Source organism: Larus michahellis, chromosome 4, assembly GCF_964199755.1.
Source record: "Larus michahellis chromosome 4, bLarMic1.1, whole genome shotgun sequence".
In the NCBI taxonomy this organism is placed as follows: Eukaryota; Metazoa; Chordata; class Aves; order Charadriiformes; family Laridae; genus Larus; species Larus michahellis.
The window spans coordinates 49,353,962-49,376,105 of NC_133899.1; the positions used below are offsets into that span (position 1 = coordinate 49,353,962).

General features: G+C 40.2%; 1 protein-coding gene across 1 annotated transcript; it reads left to right on the forward strand.

The window, feature by feature from the left end:
* The first annotated feature begins 1 nt into the window (after position 1).
* Positions 2-20,183, forward strand: CHP1 (calcineurin like EF-hand protein 1). The gene is made up of 7 exons (XM_074584583.1): positions 2-408; positions 5,718-5,790; positions 13,441-13,521; positions 14,814-14,941; positions 15,819-15,880; positions 16,959-17,081; positions 18,395-20,183. The coding sequence occupies exons 1-7, from the start codon at positions 342-344 to the stop codon at positions 18,446-18,448; spliced, it is 588 nt and encodes a 195-aa protein (XP_074440684.1). The 5' UTR covers positions 2-341; the 3' UTR covers positions 18,449-20,183.
* The last annotated feature ends 1,961 nt before the right edge of the window (positions 20,184-22,144 follow it).

Genomic DNA, 22,144 nt, shown 5'->3' on the forward strand with positions numbered 1-22,144 from the left:
CGGGGGGAGAATTTACAGGCAGAGGCCGACAGGAACCGCCCCGCTGCCTCAGCTTTACTCGCCGCCGCCATGGCGCCTGTGCCGTGCGCATGCGCGCGGGTGTCGGCCGGCGGCCGCCGGGCGGTGGGGGGCGGTTGGTGAGGGCCGGGCCGGGCCGGGCCGGACGCGGCGGGTGGGGCGATAGGAGTCGGTGTGAGCTCGCTTTCCGCCTTAGTACGGCTGGGCGAGTGTGGTTGGGAGCGTGCTGGGGGTGGCTGTGGTACTGCCGTCGCTGTTCGGCTGCGTAACTCTTCCCGGCGCGGGGTGCGGCCCTTCCCTTCCCCTCAGGCCCAGCGGCGGCGATGGGTTCTCGGGCGTCTACGCTGCTGCGGGACGAGGAGATCGAGGAGATCAAGAAGGAGACAGGCTGTGAGTACGGGGGGGTGAGGCGAGGCGGGCCAGGAAGCGCCGTGGGGGCTGGGTGCCCGGAGCGGGGCAGCGGCCTCGTCCCTCAGGCCGGGGAGGCGCCTCGGCCGGCCGCGCCGCCGCCTGTCCCCCCGCGGCTGCGCGCCCAGCCCTGCCCGGGGCCGTCGGCCCTGCCTGGCGGGGGGGAGACGAGCGCGACCGCTGCCTTCCCCGCTGGACAGTGCCTGTCCCCGGGCCAGGACCCCGCTGTCGCCAGCGACGGGGGGCGGACGTGTCACGTAGGCCCGGGAAGCGCCTCTTGGTTCGCCCCCAGCTGCCGGTCGCCGCGAACGAGCGGCCCCGGGGGGACGGCGCCCGCGGCCCGGGGCTGGCAGAAACCCGCGGGCAACGCGTCTCCTTCGGTGCCCTGCCGGCCTCCCGCTCGCTCGGGACTGGCAGCAGCCGCCGGCGGTAGGTGCAGCCGCTGGTAGTCGAGGCGCTCCTTAGGCTGGCCTGAACGCGGCAGCGGCGGCCGCGGGGGGCTGGTGGTTGCCCGGCGCACTGGGGAGCGAAAGGTGACATCCAGCCAGCCGGGATCTGCCAGCCCCTTCGTCTCCCAGCTGCGCTGGGGTTGTGGGGGAGACCTCGCGTGGGGGCCGTGATTGTGGCTGTACAGCGGCAGCGAGATCCGAGTGGGAAGGGAGAGAAGCAGCGCTGCCGGTAGCTGTCGTATTGTATTCGGTCAGAGCGAGCTCGATGGATTTTGGAGAGGTGTCTGTTTATGGTGCTGGAGTTGTTCTTCAGCATCTGTTTTTAGCCTGAAAAAGCTCTCGTTTTATAGTAATTTATTTTTTTTTCTGCAAATGTTGTTTCATAGGCTGTGGCTAAAGTTGCCTTAAGGGTAGTCAGAATGAGTGTCATTTAAAACATGGAGGGAACGTAACTTTCGGAAGTTGGGTATGGTTAACTATAAAAAGTGAAGATTCCTGCACAGGTCAGCAATTGGGAGAGCATTGTTCAAGCTGGACTGTAGTATATAGCTAATTTACTCCATAGCATTTGATTAAGTTCTTCATGAAGTACCTTAGAAAAGAGAAAACTCAGTGTTGTTAATTTGGCTAATTAGAATGGTTGCCAGTCTGAGAACTAGCAAATACTGAATTATAGTAAATGGAGGGTGGCCTTCTAACTAGTTGGAGAGAGGAGGTCTTAATATTACAGGTATTGCTTTGCTGTTTAGGTTGTTTTTTCTTTTTTTCCCTTCAGGTAAACAAGGTCTTCCCAAATCATATTTTTTCCTGCTTATGCTTGCTGTTCTGTTCTTGCTACGTGAAAATACGTTTCTCAATTTCTCCAATGGAATTGTTATCATATATTCATTTTAAGTGATAGTTTATTTGTGTCAGGAAAACAAGTGACCGCAGAAAAGGAGTGGAAGAAAATTAAGGCAGTACTGGCTAGCATAACAGACAGCTGAGTGAGTTAACATACTTTCCGTGATCCGTTTTCCATCTGTCAAGGGAACCTTTTACAGGAGAGCTGTGATAAACAAGTAGGAATGTCCAAGCCTGCTTATCCAGCAAGAACTTACTGTGGTTTTTTTCCTTTTTGATCATAAAGGTCATAAAGTAAAGGTAGCCTTACCTCACTTAGTGCTTTAAAAAACAAACCCCGAATCTGGAATGTTCTTCTAAAAGGTTTTACTTTTTTCCTCCCTGCCAATATTTGATTTTATTGTCAGTGGTGTTTCATTTCTAGAATTTTACTTATATGATGGTTAAATAAATGCCATTAAGATGGCTATATAGGTATTCTAAGCAATACCCTCTTGGCTCTAGTTAGCCTCTAAATGCTTTTCTTATATCTTCACAGTGGGGAGCTTGAGGTTGTGAACAGTGGGTTTAAGCTTGGTGGCCTGAATTTGGTAAATTTTCCTGGGTTTTTACTGGTCAGTTTTATAAGTAATACCACTTTCTTAATCAAGTATTGCTAATCTTCTCTGACTCATGCTTGCTTGTAAGTCATCACAGTGTGTCTTGTTGGCTTTATCAAATCTTTTTTTTTTTTTTCCCCTCCAGCCTGTAACCACAGTCTAGGAATGTGATTTTCCTCTGCCTTTTGTACTACTTTAGGTAGATGGAAAATTCCACCTCATACAGGTGCAAATATTTATGCAAGGTATGAGGTGGGAGGAAAAAAAACCTAAACAACCCAGGATGCTGGTTTATTTGGAACAAGGTTCACAGGGAGAATGCTAAGTTAGTGTTACTGAATAGAGTATCCTGTAGTTTGTTAGAAACTTGATGCTGATGATACTTTACCTTTTACCTAAAGAGTCTGAGAAAGGGACTTCGTAGACGTGAAATAATTTGACAGTACTACATGTCCATTTTGAACTGATTGTTCTAGTAAGTGCTCTTAAGGATGCTTTTTTTGGCCTCCTTACTGTGAAACATGACTTACTCGGTTCATCTGGGATAAGTATGAAGGACTGAATAGAACACTTAACCAATTTGATTGAGTTCAACTATGGAATTACACAATTTTTCTCTTGTAAGTTTTACGTAGCACAAAATGGAAACGCTGATGATACTAACATAAGTGATAAGTCATGTGTTAATATTCTTTAGCTGAACAGATTAAAAAGGTATCTTTTAGGAGACTTGAAACATAGTCTTTCAAAAGCTATACAATGACACTTAATCTCTTGAATGAAATCTAAGTTTGGATTAAAGTTCTATATTAATTTTTATTTTGTGATAAAAAACACTTCTTAGCATAATAAGTTTAGCAACATCTGCAAAGGAAATATTTCCAAGAACCAGAGAATAACATGTCCACAGAAAATCATATGACAAAAAATCTCCATCAAGTTCTCAGTAGCAGGTGTTAAGCCTGAAGTTGACAGTCCTAAATCTTATATGATGTTGTACAGAGGTTGTTTGCTTTGCATATAAGCATTTTGAAATTTGAGTTTGAAAAAGCCTTCAAGTAGTCCTGATTGCTTTTGTATTTCATTAACAACTATAAGAAACAGATGAGAGGTCCAAGATGTTGCCTGTCTGCATTCTGTTCCAAGCTTTTGGAAAGCCATTGGAATGTAACAGTATTCAAACTATTTGGTTCACACCCTTTGTTCCCATGCTTTGAAGCAGTCTACCTAGGGATTAATAACAAACTAATCCTCATATCAGAGTTTAGGAGAAAAAATATTTTAGCGTTAACAAGTGATGGATTTTCTGATGGATATCCATGTGTTTTCCAAGTATATAAATATCATATACGACCTTCTGCTAATGTTTTAGACAAGAGTTTCAGAGTGTCTAATTGCAAAAAAAATCTAATGATTTAGCAGAAGTAAACTAGAGGGTAAAGCTCCTGTTCTAGAGGTTTTGCCTTTTATTTTTAGCAGGACCTTAGTTGGATAACAGAATAGATAAAATCATGTTTCAGCTACCTTTAAGCCTTAACCATTGATTTTTAAGAAGCAGTCATAAATTGCAGATCTTGGTTCTGGTTCTCTTATGGTCAGCAGGAAATGTCGAAATCTTTATTTTGCATGAGAAGGCTCTGAAAAGTGTCTAGTGATGCAGCTTTCATGAGGGATGAGAGCCAAAAAGGAAATTAAGAAAGAATACAGTGATGGACCTGAATCATCTTCCTTTCTCATATAGCCATGATATGCTTTTTGTCTAGTATGATGTTAACAAAAACATTTATTCTGTCAATAGCTACATACTATTTATCACACACTAGCTGTTATGGAGGTATTCCAAAAATGGAGTTGCTGACATTAGTTTGGAAATGGTAGCCGAGTAGAATTCTTACCACCCTTTACTTTCCAGGGAGGAGTGGGAGTAGAGGGTTTCTTACCAGCGATGTAACTCCAAGCTATTACTTTTTCATCATCAGTTACTGTTACTGCATATCATATCTAAAACACTAAATTGGAAACGTAGAAATTTGAAGTCTTTAAAATACTGCTGCCTGCTTTCTATGTGTGTGTTGCTTAACTTGAAATTGAGCAAGCTGCCAAGTCTGATTGGCAGCTTTAGGTTGCCTTAGGTGGAACTGAGCAAATTGCTCAACCCCATGCAAAGAATGAAAGTTGCCGAGGAGACAAGGGGGGGTGGGGGGAAGAGAACAAATCACAGTTGCTGGCAGGTCATCCTAAAGGAGGGAGAGTTGAAACAAATAGCCTGTAGAAAGAACAAACCTGAAAAAAAAAATAAATTGCTTCAGTTGTCACAGATCAGACAACTGCTGTGCCACCTGTTCCCAAATAAGTTTTAGCAAGTAACAAAGCCATTGTACATGTGCTGGTGAAGGCTTTTAAAACAATTGAATCTGAAAATGACATCAAGTACTAGTTTAACATTGTAGAAAATTACACCTTTACTGAGTAAACATTGAAATTCAATTCAGTCTTATTTCATGTATTTATTAACTTCATCTGAAGAGGCTCTGAAAAGCCAAGATCTTCTGTAGGAGATTCTTTCAGTGTTAAAGGAATTGCTGTTTAACCCCCTCCCATCATGGACTATTCTAAAGACCTAGGTGTCTAGTATCTTGGTAATGTTGACACCATGATGCTGAATTTAATACTGGCTTTGCAATTGCTGTTTCAAATTGCAGACTTTTAAAAGTCCAGTAACTTTCTACTTGCTTTGTGTCCTAACTCCCTCCCAAACTTATTTAGAAATAGGCTTTTTAATTTTTAACTTGGTGTTCTAGAAGTCTGGAAGTGACTTTAGCGAACCCCAAAATGAACAAGCTGTTTAGATTCAGGCAGTCCTATGAAGGAAGAAAAGTGATCAGATGTAAAATCTCTCTGACCACTTTCCAGGTGCAGAGAAACTGAGTACACTTTCCACCTTTGGATGGAAAAAGGCAACAGGAGTAGTGATAAGCAAAAGAGAAGGAAAGATACTCCAGCAGAGGTCTGCATTGTCATGAATGATGTAGAGGCGGTGAGTGGAGGCTGTGTCTGGGTTATTTCTAGCCATAAAGGAATTAAGGGAGCTGTGAATCAAATCTTTTTAATTGCCATTTACTGAATCAGATATAAGCGGGTAGAGGCAACATTAGACAAATTTTTGAAGAATAGCCTTATTTGTGGATTCCTGCAAGGTCCACAATTTACAGGTCAAGGAGTCCCCTAAACTGCTGATTGCTGTGTGCTTCCAATGTACCTTGTTTTGTGTAATCTTTTTTTTTTTTTTTGAGCACTGCTTCTGGCAACAGAGTAGTTCAGTGTAATGTGGTCTGCTCCAGTGAGGAATCATTGACATGCTTGACATGCTAATTTGTGTTTCTTTTTTTTTTTTTTTCAGTCTCCCACAGTCAAATCACCCGCTTGTACAGTCGCTTTACCAGCCTAGACAAAGGAGAAAATGGCACTCTTAGGTGGGTATTGTCACTAATTTGGCTGTCCTTGCATTAACACCTATCTGTAATGGTGGCTTGCTGTTGCAGACTGCCTGCGTGTTTTCCTCATATGGTGAATCAGTGAGACTATTATAACAGGTTCTTTCATACCTACTGTCTACATGGACATTCAAGTTTGTTCTCTTTTATGAAAGGTCAGGAGAAATCTGATTGTTGAACTGAGTCAAGGTGCTCTAAATACCAGTTGTGTTTACTGTAGTGCTGAGGATTTGTAGCAGTTAATGCAAGAAAGGTCAGATTTGATATTGACGGTCTTACAACAAAGGTTCAGAAATGTTAAATCACGTTTTTAGATTGTTATTTCTTACCTTTCTTTATATGTTGCTTCTAATAATTATTACAAGAATGGTTCTGTTATGTCTTTTTCATCCTGACTTTTGTAACAAAAAGATCATTTATATTTTTGGAGCATGGGCTCTTAATTGTTTCTGATACCCAGTGTCTTTTAACACTACTTTGATCTGCAAGCCCTTTACTATTCTTAACTTTGCACCTCCTGTTGAACACCAGTGTCTATTCGTATGCACAAAACCCGCGTGGCAAGGGGGTTGGAACTAGATGATCTTTAAGGTCCCTTCCAACCCAAACCATTCTATGATAAAAAGAAAGAGCTGGAAGTAAGTCACTGTGACTAAACAATACACATTTTATTCTTTAAAGTAGTAGTGCAGGATATTCCAAGACCTTTAAAGTGTTTGTCTTCTGCCTACAATTTGAAAACTACAGAAGTGAATCAGTTTCTTACAGCTTAATTACAGAAAGATGACTTAAACTTTATCTGCAAAACATTTTTCACTGATTGACTGAGCCTGCTGGAAAAGAGTATTCTCAGCTGAAAAGTAAACTCTAGCAGGATGATTGCCTGTTAGGTGTGTCTCTGTGTGCTATCTTTGTTCTCTAGCCTTCCCTACTCTGGTTATTGTATTGCACATTGGTATTGGTTTATTCACTGAACTAATTATGAATTCTGATTGTGTTAAATTGCACATTATTCTTCTCTTTTGATGTTGCCTATGGATTACATTAATATTACAGAACCATATGACAAATAAGAGCTGTCCATGATTGCACCAGGGCTGCAATTTTGTAACCAACATAGTTGGTCTGAGACCACAGTGCCACTGAAAGTCTGTTGCTTTTTTGTGTGGATGCTGGTACTCAAGGCTCATCTTTGGAAACTAATTACAGCTGTGAAAACTTACCAAGCAAAACAACAAAAAAGGAATCTGATCTGTTTTCAGGTGGATTTTGTTTCCCATTCACCATATAGCTGCATATGCCAGAATCAGTGTGAGGAAGCTGGAGAGAATGCAGGAGAGAGTAGGAAGGGGAAAAGGATGTTGTAGATTAGTATACGGGGTCTGGCTGGCATGGAGTTAGTGTTTTTCATAGCAATTCTATCCGAGTCAAACCCAGTAAACATAGATTCAGACATCACCGGGGGTTTTTGTATGTGATCTTGCAAAATGTGATTGTAGGATGCACTATGAACATATGAAAGCTAGACCTGTCCATGAACCAACCCCAACTACAAAGCTAGAATCGCTGCTTAGAAGATGAAGGTGACAAGTTGTAAGGTACACTGCCTTTGGCAGTACTGCTGGCTTACTGCAGTTTCCTTTCCTGAAGGAAATATGCAGTTCCTTCTGGTGCCACAAATTGCTGACTTCTCAAGTTAACATTTAAGTAACTGGTTGTGGAATAGTATTGTAAACAGGACTACCAAGTGATTATTTTTGGTTAAAAATACTCTCCGTCCCCTTTTGGTTTGTGTAGATATTTTTAAGTTGACCGACTCAGTGATTTGGACTGTGGCTGTGCTGTAAATATCTAGACTTGCATAGCTGAAGGGATGACAAAATGGATTGTGGGTGAGGAAACAATTGGCTTGGGATGGGATGGGCAGGAACTTCTTAAGCCCACTCTGTCACTGAAGCCAATATATCATATAAATTGTAGCATTGGTTAATTGGCAATTGTGACAGACAGATCAGCTGATGATATTGTAGGTAAGGTTAATACTAATTATGTCTCAAAATTAAATTACCTGAAAGAAGAACACAGCCTCTTCAGACTTTGTGTGTGGATTTAGTCTTCACTGATGAATAAAGGTGACGGCTGCCAGTCTAGCATAATTTAAACCTAGCACACACTTTTCCTCAACTCCTCCCTCCAACTTTAAATTCACCTATTGAGTCCATAAAGTCTTTTTAAACTTCAAAGTGATTGTACTCAGTTTACGTAAGAGGAGTAATTAATTAAATATGCTATGAATGTCAGTTGCCCAATGCTTAGTTTCATAGTGTTACGTATCAGGAGGAGTTTGACTTTTGTTGTTGATAATCACATGGTACATGGGGAAGGAAGTGAAGTTTGTTTGGAAAAATCACAGCAACTGTGCAAACTGTGATCCATTAACTTGCAGTCTTGGCTTCATCATAGCCGTCTCCTGAACATGGCTGACTTAGTGGCATTCAAATTTTGAAACCTGTCCTGGCACTCACGATATGTGGAAACCATTAAGTTTAGGTAATGGAAAACTACTTCCTGAAAAAAAACAATGAGGGGGAGAGTGAGAACTACGGCTTGGAAGGTCATAAATGTTGGTTCCTGAAATACCAGTCAAAGAACTTGCTACTTTGAGATGAGCGAGATGATGTTATCGCTTGCTTATTACCACCAGTGTAGGAGACATGTCTTCTGTTTGTTTCCTGTGAGCAAGAATGATCATTTCCATAAGGATGTTACACCTTTGACTTACAAATCAGACGTGACAGAAATCACTCATGTGACTATGATCAGGAAAAGAAGTGTTAGGCAGTTCTTTATGGCATGAAATAAATCTTTGAATGTGTACCACACTTTTGAAGAGGGGAAAAGGTGTGTTGTCCTTATCTATGTATTAAAAATGGGGAAGGTAAAGAGAACTTTGTACAGAAGATCTGGTAGATGACGATTAATCTTGGTGGTTAGAGAAGATAGGTACTTCCTTCTTGAACTATTATCGAAAGCTGAAATCTTTCCTAGGCAGATGTTTCTATCCAGTCTACCTATGTGCATTTTCAAAGCACTTTTTTTTAGAATTACATAAATGGGATGTAAAAGAACAATATTGATGGAGAAAAAACTTCATATGCCTTGTTTTGGCTTATTTCTCCGCGCCCCCCCCCCCCCCCAGATGACTACAGCCATAGTTACTAACTTCTACAAATTCTTTAAAAGTGTAGAAAAATGTTATATTTTTTCCTTAGCTTCACTTTTTTGAAACGAAATGAGTAAACTCCCTCAGACTTGCACCATCTGAAGGAAACCAGTTTGTAAAAGCCAGGACAAAACTGTTCCTTTGAAAAATCCTTTTTTCAACTTGGATTTCAGTATTGTGACATGCGGAGTTCCCAAAACAAAAGTGTGATACCCTGGTATGTCCATAGCTACATCTAAATTGTAAAATCTGAAACATAGTTATTCTGCCTACATCCTAACTATAGGTCAGGAGGAAACAATGTGCATGTTCTCTTCTTTACATTCTGATTTCCAAGATGAGGAAATTGAAGTGTATGACCAGGATAAGTATGTGCTTGCTTCAGTGAGTTTTCTTGTGTTGTTACTGAAGCGTACACTGTAAAAGAATACATCTGCTCCAAAATTTATCTACCATAAGTGGCTCTAGATGAACACATATAGAGCTATAAAAAGGAGATTTACTGTAAAAAGGAGGTTACTTTTGCGTGTAACACTTGCATGGAGCCTCCCATTTAAGGTAGTTTTCTTCTGTGCTGGGGAAATGACGGGTTAAGCATTTCAGAAGTGTTTTTTACTGTACAGCAATTGGTATAGCCTGGAGTGTGGAAGAAGGAAGGGAGGGTAAGTATTCTGAAAGCTGATACAGGAGGAAAACAGACATACTGAGCTGTTTGTGCATATCTCATGCTTATGAAAGCTGTTCACAAGGTGGTGTCTCCTGGAGAGCTACAGAAAACCTCTGATCCTGAGAGAAGGGTAACAAGAGCTAGCCAGGCCATCTCTTCATCTTTGTCAGTGAATTGAATTGTCTCAGTCTGGAAAGGTGTCAGGCTTTTTCTTACTGTCAAATTGATATTGCAAGATTTCAAAGTGAAACATAAAAGAGCAGTCTGAACCTGGAATACTTTACCTTTGCTTAAGAAAATGCAAAGGATTTTTAGCTTTATCCAAAGCAGACAAGACAGGCAGGATATGGGTTTGGATTGGAGAATGATAGGGAACTAGAACAGTCTAAAGCATGATTGAGGATGGAAGTATATTCGCACTGCTTCCCCACCACCACCACCTTGCTCATCTAATTATCATCTTTACTTTTAGTGTACTTCTTGGCCTAATGTTAATAAACCAGTTACCCCTCTGATAGTTGTGTGACTCTTTATATTTGTCCAGAGCACGTGTAAGGATGAATTTAGATGAGATGGCTGACAGAGCTGTGAAAGAGGAGGATGTCCATCCTCTTTCTATATTGTTTCTCCAGGTTTACAGCACCTCTTCTTCAGCCATGGTGCTGTTAGATTTTTGAAGTTTTTTGAACTGCTTCAAGTTGCTTATTCAACAGAAAGATAATTGGTAGGATGGGGAGGAAGAAGGCGGGGAGCTTTTTCGGGGGATTAGTGAGATACATGGGACCACCAAAACGTTTGATGAAGGACAAAGCTAATGTTAGCAAGGGAGGGGAGAAATGAAACCTTTTTAGTAGTAACCTGTTAAATCTGTTTGACCATCTTGCATGATACACCATGCTTCTTTTAATTACTTCCCTTTTCCAAGTAATTTCTTGTTACCCATGTCCTCTGGAAATTTTTCCTTTCCTCTAACGCTTCTGTTTCGCATATGGTTTGTTTTCTCTCCATTGTTTTACTTTTCCTCAGCTCTACACATCCCTACACTCCTCAGTCCTGTTGAGGGAACGGTACTACTCTCTGCTGCTGTCTAGAAGTAAAAGGATATACAACCAGAAATAATGGAAGAAAAATAAAGGGTCTAGTAGGTTTCTTGCAGCCTTTAGGGTAAGGCAGAGCCACCTTTACAGTAGGGATCTGCTACATGCCTTGGAGGGTATACTCATGCTTAGAAATGCTTGTCTTGCTTAAAATCTACAAATTCCTTACTGCAAAGTATGTCTAAGTGTGAATGCACTGGCATATACATTAAATGGCTGGCCTGCATAATGATAACATGCAAAGGTTGCTTTGCATGTTATGTTTAAGCAAGGGTTTAAGAGAAGCCAGGTTCCGGGAAAGGTATGTTAGAAGAGCCTTGTTGCTATGGCGCATGAACACAAAAGTAGAGGGCATCAGATTTCCTGTAAGCTCCAGCCTCAGCCAGGTGAAGTTGGTCCCTAATGACTGCAGGAAGCCTTGGTTTATAAAGTGGAGAATAAATTACATTATGCATTCATTTACTTTTATGGCTGTTGCGGCTATTTCAATTATAACACACCCTCAGTAATGTGCTCTTAATAAGCAAAAATGGTCTACTGCAATCCTGATAATGACAGGACAAGTCGATTTGAAACCTGGGGAGTTATTTGTGGTTAATTGTTAATCTCCTGTTAGAAAGCAGAACAACTGGAGGCTGAAATGCCAAGTGTAAATTGAGGCTCAATGCTAAGAAATAGTGATATGCAAGTTAAAGTTCTGAAGCATTAGGATTTTGCTCTAAATGGAAGAGAGGGCAGTTTCTGATTTTAGCTCGTGAATATTAGCATTGATACTGAAGTCCTGTTGTTATAATTTTGTTAGTAGGGCATAGGTTTTCTGCATCGCTGCATCTCCTGCCTAAATGGCTAATGCATACTTTGCCCTTCAGCTATAGCTTAAAATGCAGCAGTCCTGAAGGGTCTGGTAACAAGTTGATCATGTTATCATGTTATACAGATGTTAACTTTGCCTATTAAAAATAATTCAGACATGGTCAGAGCAGAAGTTTGCTGGGATAGCTTAAAAATGTGGCCAAGTTGCTCTATTAAAAGGTCAAACAGCTTAACCATGTTCTAACAGATATAATTGGGACTGTTAACAGTGCTATGGTGTGCCTGGGTGCGAGGAGTGCTTTAGAATGCATTTAAAACTAGAACGTCTTGCTTCTATGCTTTTCCCAGGCTAGACTAGTAATAAGGTTAGCCAATTCCTTTTTCCCCTGCCTTTAAGATCACAGTATTATAAAAGGCCAGTATACTTAAATAGATATTGAGATTATTTACGTTACTCTGCCATTTTTTTGGTGTAAGGACATCATGAATCAAAGCTTGTTGCTAATTCATTTAGTGAGCATGGGTTTCAAAAGCAGCAAACATTTAGTAACCGAGTTTGAGACTTTGACCGAAGCTTCCAATACAGCAGGATTGCATTTGACTCAAAGGAAATAGTCAGTATTTCTAGAGACTGGGCAGGAAATGTCAAGTTATCCACGCAGGCACAATTGGACTTTTTATAATCTTACCCCATTGCTGTTTTCTTTGCCGTTTAAAACCTAAATGATTGTGCAGTACATCTTGTACTAACTGGTAAATTGCTGTGCTCTGTTGTAGTAGTGGAGGGGCCAACAACCCCAAAAACCCCAAAACCAAACCTGTTGACCAAAGTATTCACTAAAACACACTTGGTGTGTCTGCTTGGTCACACCAAGATTATTCCGCTTTCCTGTCAGTGATGTTCTATTAGGTTGAAAGAAAAGAAGCATTATTAGTGCAACTCTAATAATAGAATGAACCCTACGTTCATGTCATGCTGATCTAAAATGTATTTACATCAGTACAGCTCATGATGTCTTCCAGATCAGAAGAAGCTATAAGAATGTAAGCATAGCTGTGCTTATACTATATTGTGTATATACAATCATAAGCAGAAAGGGGAATGGCTGGCAAGAGCAGTGAGTATTTGCAGTGTACTGGTGAAGTTATATCTGCTGTACAGGCCCCTGTCAAAGTCTAAATTTACCACTTCAAAATTGGGCAGTGCATGGTTGAAGCTAAAATAATCTGAAATTTGTCATTTATAATAAGATACAAAATTGTTGCTTTAATTAAACAAAATTGATTAAATTTTATTAATTAAACAAAAATTAAACAAAAAAAATCAATTAGAACATGCAGATCACCTGTGTTATGTTTGCAGGAATATGGTATTGTCCCAGAATCCGGAATGGGGTAATCTGGAAAAATCGTACCAACTCAAGTGATTCAGTACCAAAATAATTTTTTAAAAAGTTAATTTTCATTTTTGAAGCCATATTTTCTTTCAAAGCTATTTCAGATGCTTTCTTTTCCTTAAATTGCAAACTAGTTGGCATCATTACAGGAAGGTTTCTAGCATGAACAATGTTAGCATCTGAGAAGTGCTGTTAACATGATAAATAAACACTGCTAGTGAGTAATGTAATACAGGCTTGGCATTGTCTTTTGCTTTGTTTTGTGTCATTAGTCATAGAGAAAACATTATTTAAAGAGTTACGTTTTAAAAATCAAGTGTCTTGCTGCAGAAATAGAACCCAATAGATGTTTTAATGTGAATTCTTTTTACGCAACTTTCTCTCCTCTGACTTCAACTTTATGCAGAGTTCTTGTGTTCTTGCTTTACTTAGCCGTGAAGACTTCCAGCGGATTCCAGAGCTTGCCATCAATCCACTGGGAGACAGAATTATCAATGCCTTCTTTCCAGAAGGGTGAGTTCCGATGAACTGAATTTGTGACCAGGCACAAAATTTGTAGCTTGTCAGAAGTTTTGATAGGAGTGAAATGCTGATAACTGAAGCATAGAATTTGAATTTACTGATAACTGAACACCTCAGACTTGTCATGAAATGTCTGGGGGTACATTGTTTCTTCAGCATGTTTTTGTTCTGCAATGAGAAATACTTCACAGCCTTACAAGAGCTTTGTGTGCTGTATTCATTGACAAACTCAGTCTTCATGTCACAGTTTTCCATGGTTTTTCTTGCTATGCTGCTGAACACTTCTAAAGAAGGTCAAGGGCACGTATGGACTTTGGTTCTTAAAGAAAACTTGTAGCAATACTGTTTTATTTTAAGTAGTATTGCAATTAACTAATTCAGTCTTGTTTTTCACCTTTTATCCTCTAAGCGTACCTTTCTTATTAGATCAGCTTTTTCGTTTGTTTTTAGTTTTTCATCACATTCAAGACATAGGTTATAGCACTTCTAACAAATCCAAAGAGATGATCAGATTTGCAGTACTGTCTCTCTCTGTTATACCTCTAGATTGTTCTGTGGAATCTGCTGCTGCTATTGAACACATTTGTCATTACTGATTGATGAAGACTGGACTGTCTAATCAAGTCATAATATCAGCTAATGCCAGGCAGGGTTTCCTAAATAGAAAGCAGGAGTCCTGGAAAATATGTAGCTGATTCCCACAGAAACTCTAGAAAAGAGAGCCATTTGTGAGGAAGCAGTGAGCGACGGCTGCCTTGCAAGCAGGAGGAAGGATGACAGCAAAGCTGTCTGGGGCTATGTACTCGCTGACAAAAGGGCACAGCACTTGAACAAGAAGAGCAGAGCAGGTCCAGTGACTGTTGTCAGCCAGCAGTCCAGTGGTTGACAGACAAGTTGGCAGTGGTGAAGCAAGTCTCAGGTCAGTCCAGGGAATCGGGGTCCAGATCAGCAAGATAACATTGCCAGACTCGGGCATAGCTGCAGGATAGCTCAGGCAAGGGCCAAGGGTGAGGGCTTGATCTTAAATAGAGCTTGCAGGCAATGGGAGGGGAGCTCTCTACAAGACTTACCACAGCTGCTTTTTCTTATGCATCATACTTCACAGCAGTGTGATCCCAGTTTGCAACTGATATGAGAGCTGGGTTTGAGCATAGGCAGCCAAACCCTGGGGAGGTGGGAGTGTCTGCATGGTGTTAATGCTTTAGACATTCATACTCTTCTTTACTGAAATAAAGGATTTGTATAAGCTATGCTAAAACTGACCTGCTGAAATGCTTACGCAGAGAGGACCAGGTGAATTTCCGTGGATTCATGAGGACACTAGCCCACTTCCGACCCATAGAAGATAATGAAAAGAGCAAAGACCAGAATGGACCTGAACCACTGAACAGCCGAAGTAACAAGCTCCACTGTAAGAAATGTGAACTTGCCTATAGAAGCAGTTATTGTTCTTTTGTTTTTCTGGGAAGGGAGTGAAAGGGGCTTGGGGTCTTCCGGACGGTTATTCCCTGGGGAATGATATCCTCTAATACCTGATTTTTAATTTTTTTTTTTTTAAATTAACTTGCAAGCTTCCCTATTCAGAATGTCAACAATTCACCCATTCTTGTATTGGAATTTGGTGGAATTAGTTGAATCTTGAGTAATGTAAATGCTTTTCAAACGTCTTGTGTTTTGAAATGCTTTACATCCAAAGTTATTTCAGATTTAGAAGCCACATCCTATACATGAATGGGCTTTTCTGCTTCTTTCTCCAGTCTTCCATATAATATAGGGCTTTTTCCTCACCTTCAGCAGAGTACTTTCTTGAGTATTTGGACATCTGCCTACAGTATATGAGCAGAATGCTCTTGCTCGCTAATCAAAGTTGGCAACAATCCTAAGAGCACTTAGAAATTTCTGTCATATCTCATGCAGAATATAGTCAAAGCGAATTAATGGTGATGTAAAAATTGTTGGCTCTGAAGTTGAAGGATTGAATGTATCTTAGTGGTAATTATACTTCCATGACTTGGGCCTTTGAAGAAACACCTCTGCAAGCAGAGTGCTTCTGAAAGTACTCATATATGGAGTACTTAAGTAAGATTTTTCACTTCTTGGCAATAATGTTATTCCGGTATGTGGTAATAACACTTTATGGAAGTGAATATGAATTTTATGGTGAATTAAAATTCTAAGCTAATTATCTTAAAATAATTTATGAATACTTTTTTTTTTAGAGAAATGTATTGTTATGAAGAAAAATGATAGCATTTGAATTAAACTGCTCATTCTTTTCTTCCTTGTAGTTGCTTTTCGGTTATACGATCTAGATAAAGATGACAAGATTTCCAGGGATGAGCTTCTTCAGGTAAATAGCACAGGGCTGCTTTGAATGAGTCCATCACGACCTTCTCTGATTTCACACCCGTTTGGAATGAAGAGGGGAGTTACAACAGTCTTCTCAAAAGAGCTCCTGGAGGAATTTGGTGGCTAATTGCTTATCTCTGGTTTAAAGCTTTAGATATGGTATGAGACTTTAATCTCATTTGGTAGCCCAGGCTATTCTGTCAGACTGGGAGTGCTAGATTCAAATTTAAACCAGAGCGTTAGTCTAAGCAGATCCTACATATCCAACAAATACACTAAGCCCCTTAAGAACTACCTTCTATAACTTTCAGAAGTGCTTTTAACGGGACTTCACAGGGACAAGCCTTGAGGCTTGTTTACCTGATCCTCTGTGCATCCTCTCAATAGAATAAAACTTACTGAAATTGCAACAAAGGTAATCAAAGTTCATCAGTGCTGCATATATATGAAACTAGGCTTAAGCTAGGAGTAATTACATACTACTAATCCTGGGAAGTAGACATGGCAATTTGTGGTTCCTGATCTAGGAGAAGCATTTGCTTTTGACTGAAATTGCCCTCTTCTGTCTGCACAGAAAATGCTTTACTAACTGTAGAGAGTAACGTCAGTTATCATTTGACCATATATTTACAAGCTTCCTGTAGGCAACTATCTCAAACAGCAGACAGTCAGTCAAGTGTTGGTATGTTTTGTGTGGGGAAAAAAACAGACAAAAGCATTGCAACAAAACTTACTCATTTCTAGTTTCAAAAGCTTTCTCATACTTCTACCTCTTCCTGCTGCCTAGTGAAAAAGCAGGATTCTTTGTCAGAGGTGGTACAAAAGGAAGCTGTCTTTCCTGAAAGCCTTGATGTACAAAGGACAAATATAAGTCTGTATAGAAATAACTTCCATGGAAATCCTCCTGGGTTGTTCTTGTATGGTGTTATTTTGACAGTATACACAAGAAAAACAGCACTAAGAATACTTCTGTTCCTATATCAATAATGGTTATATTGTTTTCTTTTTAAAAAACAAACACACACATCCAGAACAAAAAAACCCCCAAACAATTATCTGGGGACTTCCGTATGTTACAGGTATTACGGATGATGGTTGGTGTAAACATTTCAGATGAGCAGCTTGGCAGCATTGCTGACAGGACAATCCAGGAAGCTGATCAAGATGGGGATAGCGCCATCTCCTTTGCAGAGTTTGTAAAGGTTGGTAAACTACATTTTTAATGACTAATTGAAACTGCTCAGTAATGGGCAAGTCATTCAGACTTAAATGCAAATGGAGACAGAGAGGAAGTCATTTGGATAGTCCTGTCTGCCTGCATTTGGGCAAAGCAAGCCTTCTGCTAGCTCTTTTTCTTGCTTTCTTTATCAGGACATTTTTTTTTTTTTGTACTAATAATTAGTCCATATGTTTCTTCATATTCCTACATAAGCTACAGCACTGAATATACCAGAGAATTTTCACTCTTTTCTTTTGCAAGCCCTTCTTCTTACACAAATAGCCAGACTAGCACAGTGACAACAGAGTAGCAATTCTGCTATAAGGGTGCCAATCAGTTTTCACTTGTAGATTTTTATCCATTAGTGACACAACTAGTATGAGTATTCAAGTTCCTAGCTCTAGTCCTTTGAATGACATCTTTTGTTAGTCAGAAATAGGTAATATTAAGGAGTCGTCATATAGTCAGTGGAAAAAGTTGTCCTATAGCACAACAATTTCAGCTACGTAATGGGATGGTATTGACAAGAGGAACCAGACTCATCTTGGAGGTGGATGATGACAGGACAAGAGGCAACAGAAACAAATTGCAACATTGGAAATTATGGTTAGCTCTAAGGGAAACTTTTTACCAAGAGGATGATCATGGCTGCTGAAGATGTAACACCTCGTTCCTTATAGATATTTAAAACTTAACTGAGGCCCTGAGCAACCTGATCTAGCTGGCCCTGCTTTAAGCAGGAGTTGAGGCTAAAAAAAATCTCCGGAGGTCTCTTCAAACTTAAGTCACTGTGATCTTGGAACACGGAAATCTACTGCCTGAAACAGCCTGGAGCAGACTAATGTCTTTGTACCTCAGTGTTAACAGCAATTTAGTGAATGAACTTGCCACCCCAGTTTTACAATGATCTGTGTTAGCAATGCTGTGATCTTGATCTTAGCTCTTCAATGACTGCTCATGCCCCTTCCTCTACTCCATTCTCCCTTCTGTTTCCTGGCCATGCATTCCCATGCAATCTAATTTTGGGGATCCAAGCCTTTCTGGGCTGTTGGCAGACTGAAACTGCATTAGTTGCATTTTGTTTGACAATCTTCTTCCAGCTTTAGTGGCTGAAGTTTCTTTCCTTGGAAGGCCCTTAGTCCAGAATGAAAAATATCGGTCTCTAGATGAAAGACTGGCATGCCAAATTGAAGACATCCCATGTCCCCACCCATTTCCTCTGTACTAGAGTAAGAAACCTTGTAGAAGAGAAGTATGTACAGTAACTTAAGTAGCTGTTTCTGAATTTTATTGCAGGTTTTGGAGAAGGTGGATGTAGAGCAGAAAATGAGCATTCGATTTCTTCACTGATGGATGGAGAACCTATTGCTTTCTACCCCACTATATAATAAACTTCATTTTCTCCTTAGCACCTTCCCACAGAGCATTGCTACTGGTGCATATACAGTACATCTCCACCCCCTCCCTGATTTGTTTTACCAATGTGAACATTCCCTGTGCATCAGGAACAAAGGGAAATGGCTGCCATGCAACTTGGAAAGGAGCATTATTTTTTTTTTATATATTTCCCTTCCTTTTTTTTTTTTACCCTTTCTCCCTTGTCTCCTTCTGCACTGCTGTTTCAGCAGAAATGTCTCTCCGTATGTACTGCTGTTTAATCTACAAGCTGATTCTTCTGAGCTTTGAATCTGAGAATGGAAAAAAGAACATGCCACAGAAGCACCCTCTGAAACACTTCGGAGATAAGCGTCTACTCAAATACTAAGTGCCATGATAATGATTCACTTTTGCTTGCAGTAGCAACACTACATTACACCTGTCTTTTTTTTTCTTTCCTATTTGGCTCTTTACATGCAGATTTGTTTATTCCCTGCTTCCAAATCTGCCATTTACTTGAGGACTTCTCAATTTCTATGTCTTCATTGTACAACTAGCACTGAATGCATGATGATAGGCTAGAGTGCTTTAAAGTACTGTGAATAGTTTTTATTCTTTGTGGGATGAATTCATAGGGACAATAGGGGAGTCTGTGGTGGATACAAGCTCTGGTGTCCTCAAAAGGAATAGGAATTCTGCACTAAGTCACTTAAATTGTTCCAGTAGCAGATGCAGAAACTTGTTTCCTTTGAGTAGCTTGCAGGCTTGACTGCCAGTGGACCATGAAGTGCCCTCTTCAGGTTGCTTTGCCCTAGGATCCCTCCTCTCATCAGGGTGGTTTTGCCTCTGAAAGTGTACATAATGCAAGAGAACTAGTCATGCCAAAATCTGTACTTGTAGTTCTGTCACTGACCCCTGGTAATAGTGTCATGAAACATAGTACTGACTTCTTTTTTCTTTTAAGTCATAGTGGCCCAGATAATCAGTAATTACTTATATTTTCCAGTATGGAAGTCCTGGTCTTTTAGATTTGTGGCAAGGGTGGTAGCTGTATATATGAAAGCTCTGGCATAAGAATATAATTTGGGGAAGTACCTACTATCCCAAATACTTCAGAATCTATTTCTACACAAATCTCTCTGCAAGTGGAAGATGATTAATACCATTAATGTAATGCTGATGATGGATTCAAGAGATCAAAATTATTGAAGGTTCGACAGTAACATAATTTTCTGTGGCTAGATTGGCAAATGGTCTCATCTAGTTCAGCTGGAGCATCCTACAGTCTGGGAGGTACTGATAAAACCAAAAAAATGTGGGAGCTACTTTATTGAAGAATCAGTGTTATAACTGCTTCTCTATGTCATGTGTTAATGTTTCTATAAATACTTAGCAGTCTCAAACTACCCTCAAATGTGCATTTCCTTTTTTCTCAGTTCCTTTAATTATCACTTGTGTTAAAGAATAACATGCAAGTCTCTGAAGGATTTTTGATTTGTTTTAAATGAAGGAATTGCGAAGTCAAATGTTGCACTTTGTTTTGCAGAGTGCAGCACAATTCCAGAAAGAAATGTAAATTAAAAACCTCTACTCTGTATGAGAAAGAAATATTATAGTTTTATGTCCATGTAATGTAAAATAGGAATGTAACAATGTTAACAGATTGAAAAGTAAAAAAGTGTTTGTAGGCTTTGTGGTCTGCTTAAAAGTAGGTGTTGCTCTTTTCTGGCTATATAGTTGTAACCTACAGTTGTGCCTTATTGTCCCAGTGAGACTGGATATTGTATTTATCAATCCATAAATAAACCTTCCACTGTATTAAAAAACAAACAAAAAAAACAAAAAACCACAAACAAAACCCCAAAACTATTCCTGTATGGTCACTGACTATCTGTTAATGACTGGAAAAGTTAAATACCAGTAGAATGGTGCTAGCAGGCCTTACAGATCAACTTCTTTTATAACTGAGCTTGTTTTCAGAATATTAATAATCCTTCATTCTGCTGGTACAGTGGAGGAAACTAGTGCAAAATTTGAGCTTCAGAAGAGGACATGCACTCGTAATACTGCACTATGGTTCCCATAACAACATGAGCTTTACACCTCTCCATAGTTCCAAACTAGGCTTTTTTTTTCCCTTTCCCATAGTGTTGTTCTAATTAAATGGTATATAATACCAATGCTAGTTTGTGAAGCAGGTCCTCTTAAGGTCCCACCTTAGAAATCAAGTATTTTTGCTAATGTGCTTTAAGGCAAACACACATACTCTAATAGATGCACACCAAAAAACACCCAAAACACCAAAACAAAACCCGATCCCACTATCAGAATGTAACTTTGCTGTTAGCTGTATAAATCGCTTGGAAGCCACTGAGTATCTTATTCAGTGTTCTGAAATCTACGTATTTACATATGTATCTACGTATGTTACTTAAAAAGTGGTAGTAAGAGAAAGAATTTTAATGAGCTGAGATCTTAAATTTATGTTAAATTTAAAACTGTTCAGAGCTAGGCTGTACAGATATAAGCAGATCCCCACAAAGGTAGTATTTTTAGCATACATGATTGCTTGTTGAAATTAAATCTTAAGTTGTCTTGAGAACAAAGGTCATCTGTGAAGGTTGAAGTCTGGAAGAGTGATAAAATTATCAGCTCAAAGGCAGAACTAGTTAATATTTAATCTTTGTCTTTTGAAAAAGCAGTACATGGGATGGGTATTTAAATACAAATGAACCATTTTCCAGTCTACTGGCAAATAGGAAGTAAAGTCTATTTTCAGATCCGCACACTCGAGTTAGCTATATTGAAAATCTCTGGATGGTTGCCTGCAGAAATCTATGGTTACAATTACATTAACTGTTGAGAGTATTATGAAGACTACAGAAAGCCTAAGTAGGTTTGATAGCTAATCAACCTTGAAAGGGGACAAATGAGTTGCCAAATAGCTGTAGGCCCAAGTAGGGTCTTGATGCTGTAGGCATCAAGTCTGGGAAAAAGATTCGAAGTACTGGATTTGACTTGTGAAGAGCAGGAGTAAAAATAAATGTTGGTGTCCATAACGTCAGGGTGGAAAGTTACTTGAAAGGTCTGCTTCCAGTTCTTTGAAACTACAACTTTGGTCGTAAATAGTGCATGGATATAATATTTAAGTTGGCAGAAGTGTTTCATTTAAGCTGACAATCTGCATGAAGACACTAGGTAGTAGAAAAGCGTGCATTAAACGGATCAAGAATTCAGCTGAAATGGCTTGCAGTAGTTGTCTGTGATGAATCACGGCTAAATGGGGGTGTTTCTCGAGAGTTTTCTGAATGGGTAAGTACTCCTCTTCACGCTGTTCAATACACTCACCCGTCAGCCTCAAGTGTAATTTTACTGCTGCTAAAAAAAACACCAATTTTTGCAGCTGACACAAAACCCGGCAGAATGAATAAAGGCAGTCATTCAGAGCAATCAAGATCCCTTGATAACAGCGGCGGTGCTGGCTCACCCGGGTTCCACGCAGGCAGGGGGTGAAATGGAGGACGGGGAGCGGCGGCGGCAGCCCCAGCGGTCAGCAGCGGTCACTAACGGTCGCTAACGCTCGCGCCCCGCGGCTCCCCTGAGGAACCCCCGGCCGGCCGTGCCGTTCCGTGCCTGTGAGGCAGGAGCCGGGTGCGAGTGGAGGGGATG